At 36.8% G+C, this 10,480-nt stretch overlaps 2 protein-coding genes across 2 annotated transcripts; one reads left to right on the top strand and one right to left on the bottom strand.

The window, feature by feature from the left end:
- The first annotated feature begins 1,676 nt into the window (after positions 1–1,676).
- On the top strand, positions 1,677–3,943 carry LOC143877227 (glycine cleavage system H protein, mitochondrial-like). Its single transcript, XM_077379151.1, has 4 exons — positions 1,677–1,861; positions 2,247–2,335; positions 2,890–3,060; positions 3,540–3,943. The coding sequence occupies exons 1-4, from the start codon at positions 1,753–1,755 to the stop codon at positions 3,666–3,668; spliced, it is 498 nt and encodes a 165-aa protein (XP_077235266.1). The 5' UTR covers positions 1,677–1,752; the 3' UTR covers positions 3,669–3,943.
- Positions 3,944–7,189: 3,246 nt separating this feature from the next.
- Positions 7,190–9,224, bottom strand: LOC143876948 (uncharacterized). Its single transcript, XM_077378625.1, has 2 exons — positions 8,720–9,224; positions 7,190–7,971 (listed from the first exon to the last, which is right to left on the bottom strand). The coding sequence occupies exons 1-2, from the start codon at positions 9,222–9,224 to the stop codon at positions 7,190–7,192; spliced, it is 1,287 nt and encodes a 428-aa protein (XP_077234740.1).
- Positions 9,225–10,480: the final 1,256 nt, after the last annotated feature.

The following is a 10,480-nucleotide window of genomic DNA, read 5'->3' as shown; positions in this document are numbered from 1 at the left end:
TCAACCGAAATTTAAAACCATGTTCCCACCGACCATGGTGGGAAATAAGGCAACTTTCCCAACATAAGCAAACAAATAGAGGCAGGAACCCTACGTAGAAAAGAAAGATATTACAATCACGGGCACAAAGCACCACGCTAAATTCCTAGGGATCATAACAAAAGAGGCGATCCAAAATTTTCAAACTAACCCTAGAGAGAGTAATTAGGGGAAACAAGGAAAACAATTGATGTCCAAATGATCCAATATATGTTGTGGATGTATCTCAATACTCGATAGATGAGTGTTGAGTTATATAATCAACTAGCTTGATGGGTGCATGTTGGGATGTTTGGGAGTTGTCTTAGGCAAGGAATGCAGCGGTATTTCATTTTTGGGACCTTCTACCATGGTTCACCTTCGGAGTCGTTGTGGTTCGTTGATAATTCTTCTTCTGAGGCATTTTTGAACCTGGATCTATCCACTTCTCTCCCCGTAGTTTCCCCCTCAAGACTTGCTTGGGAGGGTGACTCCGCTCCTCCTATCTTTTCCTTGCCCTTTTCTTATAATTATGTGCGATACAATGGATTCCTCCAGTTATGGGCCATCTTTCACTGTCTTCTAATATTGAATGGCAATTTTCAATTTAATATCTTAAGGGGCGATGCTTTCGCCACCTTCTCCTTGGTCATTTTGCCATGATTGATTTGTTTTGCTATCCATCTTTCTATCCTCATTTTTGGATTTGCTAACCTCACCTTCTGAAATGGGGTCGATGGAGTTACTGTTTTCCATTCCTGCTTTGGCTTGGTCTCCTTGTCTTTGGGGAAGCACTCCTTTGTTGTGTGGGAAAAGACTTCGCACAACCTATAGGATGTTGGCCTCCAGTCATGTTCAACTTTCTGATGGATCGTTTCAGTTGATGTGTGGAAATAGAGGTTGGATCTCCTCTACTGGATGAAATCGTTTCAGTTGATGTGTGGAAATAGAGGTTGGGCACAGCTCAACCTAGAGGCTTTTGCAATGTGGGAGTCCATACACAATAGCTTTTCAATTGCACTGGCGATTTTGCTTAGGCCAGTCAAGGTCCAAAATTTTAGATGCAACCCATGTAGTTTTACCCATATTGGAATAGCTGATAAATCGATGTTTTAAAATACGGATGTTGGCCAAAATGCAACTGAGGCAAATCCCTAGTCAACTCAGCACAACACAATCGAATACTAGATTGTCGGAGTCGAGTACTTGGTTGATGCTAGGGGTGCAACTTGGGTCAGGTCGTGTTGAACTTTTGTAAAAATATGAATTGGACTCAACCCAAACCCGACCCAAGTTGCACTGCTAGTCGATGCAGTCATAACTGGGGAGAGTCAAATGAGTTTTGTTTGACTTAGTCGGAAAAAACACGAACTCAATCAGGAACACAGCCAATGTAAAATGAGTCAACTCGGGCGAGTTATTATGTGATGCATTTTGGTAACTTCTCGTGAGATTAAAAACATATATGCCGGTAGAATAATAGTTGAATATTTTTTTACATTGATGAATTTAATCTCAGTCATTCGCGAATCCACGCAAGGGAAATTCGAAATTTTACCATGAAAAGAAAAGGATGTCAGGTTTAAGGATGAGGTTCTCAATGTCCACCAATCGTCCAAACTCATCCATGTAATCCACTCGAGAAAATATGTGTAACATAAAAGGACCCATCTCAACTCTCTCTTTGCATTTAGCTTCAGCCAACCAAAGAGAAACAAGATAGAAAAGAAGATAATGGCAATGAGACTGTGGGCATCCTCAACAGCCAATGCACTTAGTATCGCTTGTGCCTCTAAAACTTCTCTCTCTCCCACTTTTTCTCTCTCTAAATGCTTCTCTACTGGTATTCTTCTCTCATCTTCTTAGCTTCACTTTAATGGGTCTTCTTAAATTTTTTATATTGCAATTGGGTTTGCTTAGTTTTTGTTATGTAGGTCTCTTCTGTCCTTCTCCTTAGCTATCCAGATTTTTAAGTCATTTTGCATTCTGTTTTATTTAGGGTTTTTTATGTGGGTATTTTTTTGTTCTTTGTAGAGTCTGTTGACTCTGTTACACTGGATTTTTTCTTTCTAATTGTATTGGTTTTTTGTGAGAATTTTGCATTTATTTTTTCTAGATTTATATATAATTAACTCTGTTTTTGTCTTGTTAATTTCAACATAATTTAAGGAAAGAATGTAAAATAGCATTTTTAGTATATTTATGTATTTGTTTTTCATTTTTTGCAGTTTTAGATGGGTTGAAATATACCTCTTCCCATGAATGGGTGAAGCATGAGGGTCCAGTGGCTACTATTGGCATCAGTCACCATGCTCAGGTTATTCTTTCTTCACCATCCAAAAGGAAATCAATGATTTTTTTTTTTCTACTTTTTAACATTTTTTTTTAAAAGGTAACTTTTTAAACATTATTATGCCTTTTTTTTTTAATCTTTGAGTTCTTGTGTATCTACTTGTGGTGTGTTTCAAACTATGGCACCCTGAGATCTGAGAGTCAGGTCTCCATACACATGTTGAAAGTGGACCTAGGACAAATTTATGGTCTATATGTTAGGGATAACAATCCTTGGATAAGCTTTTCTTGGGATTTGCTATATTACTTGGATAAATTTATTTTGAAATTATCTCGTCTGCTGTTCACCAATTTTGTTCTGATACCATGATATCATTTGGATCATTATGGTAAACTGCATTATAGATCCTTATTGTCGTCCCAACCACAACTGTCTCAGTACCCTTTTCTCATTTTAGTTTCGTCAGTCACAGTTCTGGAACTACACATGAGAACTAAGAGAAGCCATCATAACAGTTTTAGGTTTGTCATTGCTATTTATTTCATCTTTAGTCATATATTCATTTGAATTTTCAACAGGACCATCTCGGAGAGGTTGTGTTTGTGGAGCTCCCAGAAAAGGGTGTTTCAGTCTCGAAAGGCGGCAGCTTTGGAGCTGTGGAGAGTGTGAAAGCAACCAGTGATGTTAATTCCCCTGTTTCTGGTGAGGTTGTTGAGGTCAATACTAAGCTCAGTGAAACACCTGGTTTGGTAATTCCACATCACAGCCCCAATGAAATTTCATTTTTTTTTCTTTGTTGTTACTGAACTTTGCAGCTACATTCCTAAGTTATTCTGGTGTATCGCTTTTGTAGCTGACTAGGGCATTGAAATTAAACCTTAACTTTTGAAATAAAGTAATTCACTGCTTTGGAGAAAAGTTAGCTAACTGTAAATATTTCATTCAAAGTTAGCTCCAAAGCTAATATCCCTTCATTTAGTAGCAATTTTGAAAAATTAGAGCTTTCCCCAAGTGGGGATCTCATCATGTACTTAAGAAACAATCATTTTCGCCTGCTTGCAGCTCATTAATAGGTTTCTTAATTTGGCATTACCGTGTTTTCTTCTTCTTCTTCTTCTTCTTCTTCTTCTTCTTCTCTCTCTCTCTCTCTCTCTCTCTCTCTCTGTTCAAATGCTGTCACAGAATAATTTATTCATCAAAATGGTAATTCATCATTTCTTTTGTTCAGATCAATTCAAGGCCATATGATGAGGGATGGATGATCAAGGTGCGGCCTACTGCCCCATCAGAACTGGATTCTTTAATGGGTTCAAAAGAATATACAAAATTTTGCGAGGAAGAAGATGCTGCTCATTAGATAAAAATATGGCTTTGGTATCTTGTCTCGCTAACTGGTTTTGGACCGCCCCTAAGTTGAAAATATTTGCCAAATGAGGCTATTAATGATTGAAGGCATGAAGCCATTCACCTTTCTTTTTTTGTCCTTTCCCCTTTTCCTTGTATCTCTGTGTTTGCTTTTTTTTTTTCCTGTCTACTTTTAATCTTTTTGTTGTCCTCTGTTCACTCCCTTTGCGTTGGATAACAGGAAATGTTATCCTTCATGTTATTAAATCCCTATGTTGTTTTACTCTACCCTTTCTTTTTCAGCTGCAATTGCCTACTTTTTTTGCCCTTCTAATGTAGATTTTCAACCTAGCCTAGTCGTAACACAAAAACTAAAACAAGGTTGAATAGGAACATAATTGGAAAATATGGGATTCTCTACTTCAGCTCAAACATTTTAAGCAGATGCTGTACAGATTTTTGCAAACCCCTGCCTTGTTAGAAGCTAAATTTTAAGAAGTTAATCAAGTGAAAGTTCCAAACTTCATAAAATACATAATAAATCAATTCCTAATGTCGTTAAAGGGTATTCAAGTTGGTATAATGGGTTTTCCATAGACTTTTGCATTGTCATTGCCCTTTAACATCCACTATTTTCTTAAACATGCTGCATTGCAGAGAATTAAACAGAGTTGCCAACAAGCTTTTATCAATCATGCATTTTTTTGAACAAGAATATGAAAATGCAGAACTTCCTTTGTGCTGTAAAATTTCTCCTCCCTTCATTTTCATTACAATACACTTCTTAAATGCAAGCATGAAGGAGTGCCACATCACTACCCCATTAACCCACTTACATAACCCATAACAAAGTAACCAACACCCACTTACATGACACCCAGCAAATAACTAACATCCACAAATTTAAAATGCAAAATCCTGCAATAACTACTTTATAACTAATTCACATACACCATACTAAGTAGTAAGTATGTATCATTCCTTCCCCCTTACAAACAACCTTGTCCTCAAGGTTGATTTGTCGGAGAAAATACTTATAATCAACCAGGGTCCAAATCATAATGACCGCCATCATTTGAATCCCTCCAGAATCCATTGTCAACAAAGTTGGAAAGAAAAGTGATTTTTCGTGAAGGCACATCGAAACGATAGATTCATCGAATGACTAGGCATGGTGTTCAACTAAAGTATCTGTTGGATAAAAGTTTGGGTCAAATAGATTAGTTCAACAAAACTAGTGATATATGTAATTGAAATGGAATAAAGAAAGAGTTACCTTTGATGATCTTGTAAGGAACCCGTAAATATGTACGCAAAGATCAAAGCAAATATGAAAGAAATTTAAAAGAGTTTAGTGCTAGAGGCACGTTACAGAATAACGCTCCCCTTAAGATAGATTATCGCCCCTACCACGCTTGGTATGCAATTGGGATCTCTTACGACCTATCTCCAGGATACAACACCACTATCTTTGTCGTTGACGGTGTGCACGCACCGGCTCGGACCTTGCGAACACAATCTATGCCGAACAAATTGCCCAAATGAAACCAAAGTTTGCAAAGTCTTGAAAGCTTAAAACTTTTAAAATTACCAATCAAGAAGAAGTGAACAGTAGGTTTTTTTTTTTTTTTAAGGAGAAGAGACTGTGTATATCTCACAAGAGGAAGAATGTCTTGCTTTATATACACCAAAGAACTGTATATGGCCAATCAACACCTCAACGTCTCTCATTAAAGCCAATTCATTGCAATAAATAACAACAAAATGCAAAACGTATAAAATATAAAGAATAATAAAAGCTAGCAAAAACGTTTCAATTTTGATTCAAAAAGTCAAAAGTCATAAAAGCTTTAAATGATTAAAATATCCAACAATCCCCCACATGAATCAAAATTCAAATCAAATTAAATATGGGCAAATTTGTAATATCATGCAATGTGCGAAGGTGTCTTGTGGACTTGAACCTTCACTTAGTGTTCATATATTCCAGTCTATAAAGATTCCAAGTGAACTACGTCTTGAACAAAGAACTTTGAGTAATAGACCTTCACATATTACACACACGATACCGGCAATGTAACCGTGTTCTATCGGGGTAGCACATTTCGGCCATGCACTGATCCTGTTTCATGAGCGCTCTAGAGAATAAGCCTTAATTCTCATAGGAAGCGGCCCCACTTCCACACTCATATAGGTGAGTCTATCAAGGGTACTTGTAACCACGCACCCCGCTTATAAACAGCTATAGACTCATTCAGAGCAAAGCTCTTCCTCCATATCGTTACAGTTAGCACTATTTACATCTTAGGGATAGGCCAAGAGAAGATTTTCATTCTCTTAAAAATTTAAGTAGAGTGCTTTCACCGATCACTCGAATAACTTGTTTTTCCCATTGAACCTAGTTCTTGGGATCTCCAGTCATATAGGTTGGGTTGCCGTTATCGGTGATTCTATTTGATAGGCTTTAGCCCCATCCCTCTTGATGTTTCAGCCACTAGCTTTTTAGCTAGTCCTTGGTCAGTGGATCTGCCAAGTTTCTCTCTGACCTTATAAAGTCAATTGCAATCACTCCATCTAAAAGCAATTGCCTCACATTATTATGCCTCAGACGTATGTGTCTGGATTTACCATTATATGTTCTGCTCTTAGCCCTTGCTATTGTAGCTTGGCTATCACAATGAATAGAAATAGCTGGAATTGGCTTGCACCACAGAGGAATATCTGCTAACAGATTCCTAAGCCATTCCGCTTCTTCACCTGCTTTATCTAAAGCAATAAATTCAGATTCCATGGTGGAACGTGCTCTACAGGCCTGCTTGGTAGATTTCCAAGCGACAACACCACCACCCAAAGTGAAAACATATCCACTTGTGGATTTAGTTTCTTCTGAATCTGAAATCCAATTTGCATCGCTATATCCTTCTAATACAGCGGGATAACAACTATAGTGGAGTCCAAACTCCATTGTGTCATTCAGATATCTTAAAATTCTGATAAGTGTATTCTAGTGTTCTTGACTAGGGTTACTAGTGTATCTACTTAGCCTACCAACTGAGTAAGCTATATCTGGTCTAGTGCAATTCATTAGATACATTAAACTGCCTATAATCCTGGAGTATTCTAATTGGGATATACTTTTTTCCAGTATTTTTCTTAAGTTTTGAACTAGGATCATATGGTACACTCAAGGGAGTACTATCAAATTTGTTAAATTTTCTAAGGATCTTTTCAACATAATGAGATTGTGTTAAATTAATTCCTTCTAAATTTCTAATTATTTTAATCCCTAAGATTACATCTGCCAATCCAAGATCTTTCATGTCAAAGTTCTTTGACAAAAGATTCTTGGTGTCATTTATAACATTTATACTCGTACCGATGATTAATATATCATCGACATACAGGCAGATTAAGACTCCAGAATTACCTTCAAATCTATTGTATACACATTTATCAGAATCATTTATGGTGAAACCATTTGATAACACTACCTTATCAAATTTCTCATGCCATTGTTTTGGCGCTTGTTTTAAACTATAAAGGGATTTTTATAAGTTTACACACTTTCTGTTCTTGACCAGGGACAACAAATCCCTCGGGTTGTTCCATGTAAATTTCTTCTTCTAATTCTCCGTTCAGGAAAGCTGTTTTAACATCCATTTGATGTATTTCTAAGTTATAGATAGTCGATATAGCTATCAACATTCTTATAGTTGTAATCCTAGTCACAGGAGAATAGGTGTCAAAAAAGTCCATCCCTTCTTTCTGTTTAAAACCTTTGGCTACTAATCTAGCCTTAAATTTTTCTATGGATCCATCGGTTCTAAGTTTCTTTTTTAAAATCCATTTACAATCTATTGGTTTCCACCCTGGAGGTAAATCAGTTAACTCCCATGTGTTGTTTGACATAATGGATTCTATTTCACTATTTATAGCTTCTTTCCAGAAGTTTGCATCTAAAGAAGACATAGCTTCCTTAAAAGTAGATGGATCATCCTCTACCAAGAAGGTATAAAAGTCAGAGCCAAAGTCAGTAGCTTTCTTTGCTCTTTGACTTCTTCTAGGTTCTACCTCTAGGTTACCTTCTTCTCTACCTCGTTTTCTTCCTTTAGATTCTTGGTTTTCCGTTTGAGGACGACTACTAGATGCAACTTCTGTTGGAGGTATTACAGTTTGACTCACACTAGTTTGTTTAAGAGGAAACATCTCCTCAAAAAATTCTGCACCTCTGGACTCTAATATAGAGTTTACATCTATGGAATTATGATCAGATTTCACCACTAGAAATCTATAAGCTGCATTGTTTTGTGCATACCCTATGAATACACAATCCATTGTTTTAGATCCTAACTTAGTTTTCTTAGGGGGAGGTAAGCTTACTTTAGCTAAACACCCCCACACTTTAAGGTATTTAAGACTTGGTTTTCTACCTTTCCATAACTCGAATGGAGTTCCATTTTCATTTTTATAGGGTATTTTGTTTAGTATATGATAAGCTGATAACAAGGCTTCCCCCCACATGTTGAGTGGTAACCCTGAACTATTTAACATAGCATTTACCATGTCAATTAGAGTTCTATTTTTTCTTTCTGCAACTCCATTTTGTTGTGTTGAATAAGGTGTCGTCACCTCATGAATAATTACATATTTTCTACAATATTCAGAAAACTTATTTGAGGTGTATTCACCACCTCGATTCTGATCTAAGTATTTTAATCCTTTTTTCTAACTGGTTTTCCATGTCGGTTTTATAGGTTATAAATTTTTCTAAAGCTTCATCTTTAGATTTAAGAAGATATACCATTGCAAATTTTGATTTGTCATCTATGAAGGTAATAAAATATTTATTTCCTCCTCTAGTAATAGTGTTCTTTAGGTCACATACATCACTATGTACTAGTCCTAGGATTTCTAAATTTATTTCTATTGATTTAAATGGTTTTTTGCTAAATTTTGATTGAACGCATATTTGACACTTTGGTTTTTGTTCAATAGAAACATTTGGAATCATACCTAAGTTCACCATTCTTTTTATAGATTGTGAATTTACATGTCCTAATCTACCATGCCACATATCATAAGATTCAACAATATAAGCAGAAAAATCAGAAATTTTATTGATTTCATTCATAGATACATTGAGCTTGAATAAACTCCCACAAGCATAACCCTTTCCCACAAACATCCCACCCTTGGTAAGAATAAACTTATCAGATTCAAAGACAAGCTTGTAACCGTGCTTGTTCAACAAGTAGCCAGAAATTAAGTTCTTCCTGACTTCTGGAACATAGAGAACTTGGTGCAGTGTGACAATCTTGCCGGAAGTAAGTTTGAGATCAACCTTCCCTTTCCCCATGACTTTAGCCGTTGAGGAGTTACCCATGAAAAGCATTTCGCTTTCATCTACTTGATGATAGGTGACAAACGCACTTATGTCACAACAGACATGTATAGTGGCTCCAGTGTCTACCCACCAATCACTCACATTGAACACCATGTTCACTTCAGAGTCTACGGTTATAAGCTTTTTCACTTCGGTTCCGTGAATAACAGTTCCGGATTCCACCATATTGGCTTGAGGAGTGGGTTTCGCTTGAGAGTTTTTGATATTTTGGGAAGTGTCTTTCCCCTTTCGATGTCAACATTGTCTAGCACAGTGTCCAAGTTTTCCGCAATTGAAACAACCCTCTTTCTTCTTATTTTTGTCTATCTTTTTGTTACTTTTGAAGTGGTTTCGGTTCTCCATCTTCTTCTTGTTTTGATGAGACCCAAAGTTTTTATTTGTTTTCTTCTCACTAGTCTCAACAAGATTGGCCTTAAAAAGGAGTTCTGATTCTTTGTCATTTTATTACGATTCCTATGTTCTTCTTCAATTCGGAGTGTTACTAGGAGATCTTCTAAAGATAATTCCTCTTTTCTATGTTTAAGACTTTTTCCGAATTCCTTCCATGAAGGTGGAAGTTTATCAATAATGGCCGCCGAATGGAAACGGTCATCAATTTTGATTCTCCTTCCGCTAGGATCTCATTCAATAGGAGTTGGAATTCATGAACTTGTCCTAAGACGGGTTTTCCATCTACCATCTCAATTCTAAGATAGTTTCCAACTACAAATTTTTTCACTCCGGCATCCTCGGTCTTGTATTTTTTATCTAAAGCTTCCCACATTTCTTTTACGGTCTTCATTCCACAATACACGTCATACAAGGAATTCATCATGGCACTAATTATGTAACCACGACACAAAAAGTCATCATTTTCCCATCTTTGAGTAACCTCGGATTGAGCGGGTTCATGCTCTTCGGGACTAGGCTTGGGTGTGGTCAAGACATAGGCAATTTTAAGAGTTGAAAGCCAAAAGAATAAGCGTTGTTGCCAACGCTTGAAGTTCAATCCATCAAACTTCTCGGGACGAGTGTAATCTTCACCGGCCATGTTGAACTAATCCGATAATCTATCTTAAGATTGTTGGATAAAAGTTTGGGTCAAATAGATTAGTTCAACAAAACTAGTGATATATGTAATTGAAATGGAATAAAGAAAGAGTTACCTTTGATGATCTTGTAAGGAACCCGTAAATAGTACGCAAAGATCAAAGCAAATATGAAAGAAATTTAAAAGAGTTTAGTGGTAGAGGCACGTTACAGAATAACGCTACCCTTAAGATAGATTATCGCCCCCACCACGCTTGGTATGCAATCGGGATCTCTTACGACCTATCTCCAGGATACAACACCACTATCTTTGTCATTGACGGTGTGCATGCACCGGCTCGGACCTTGCGAACACAATCTATGCCGAACAAATTGCCCAAATGAAACCAAAG

Source organism: Tasmannia lanceolata, unplaced genomic scaffold (assembly GCF_043159265.1).
Source record: "Tasmannia lanceolata isolate RefF3 unplaced genomic scaffold, GAP_Taslan_0.1 ptg000005l, whole genome shotgun sequence".
Lineage (NCBI taxonomy): Eukaryota > Viridiplantae > Streptophyta > Magnoliopsida > Canellales > Winteraceae > Tasmannia > Tasmannia lanceolata.
This window is presented reverse-complemented; position numbering and strand designations above follow the sequence as displayed.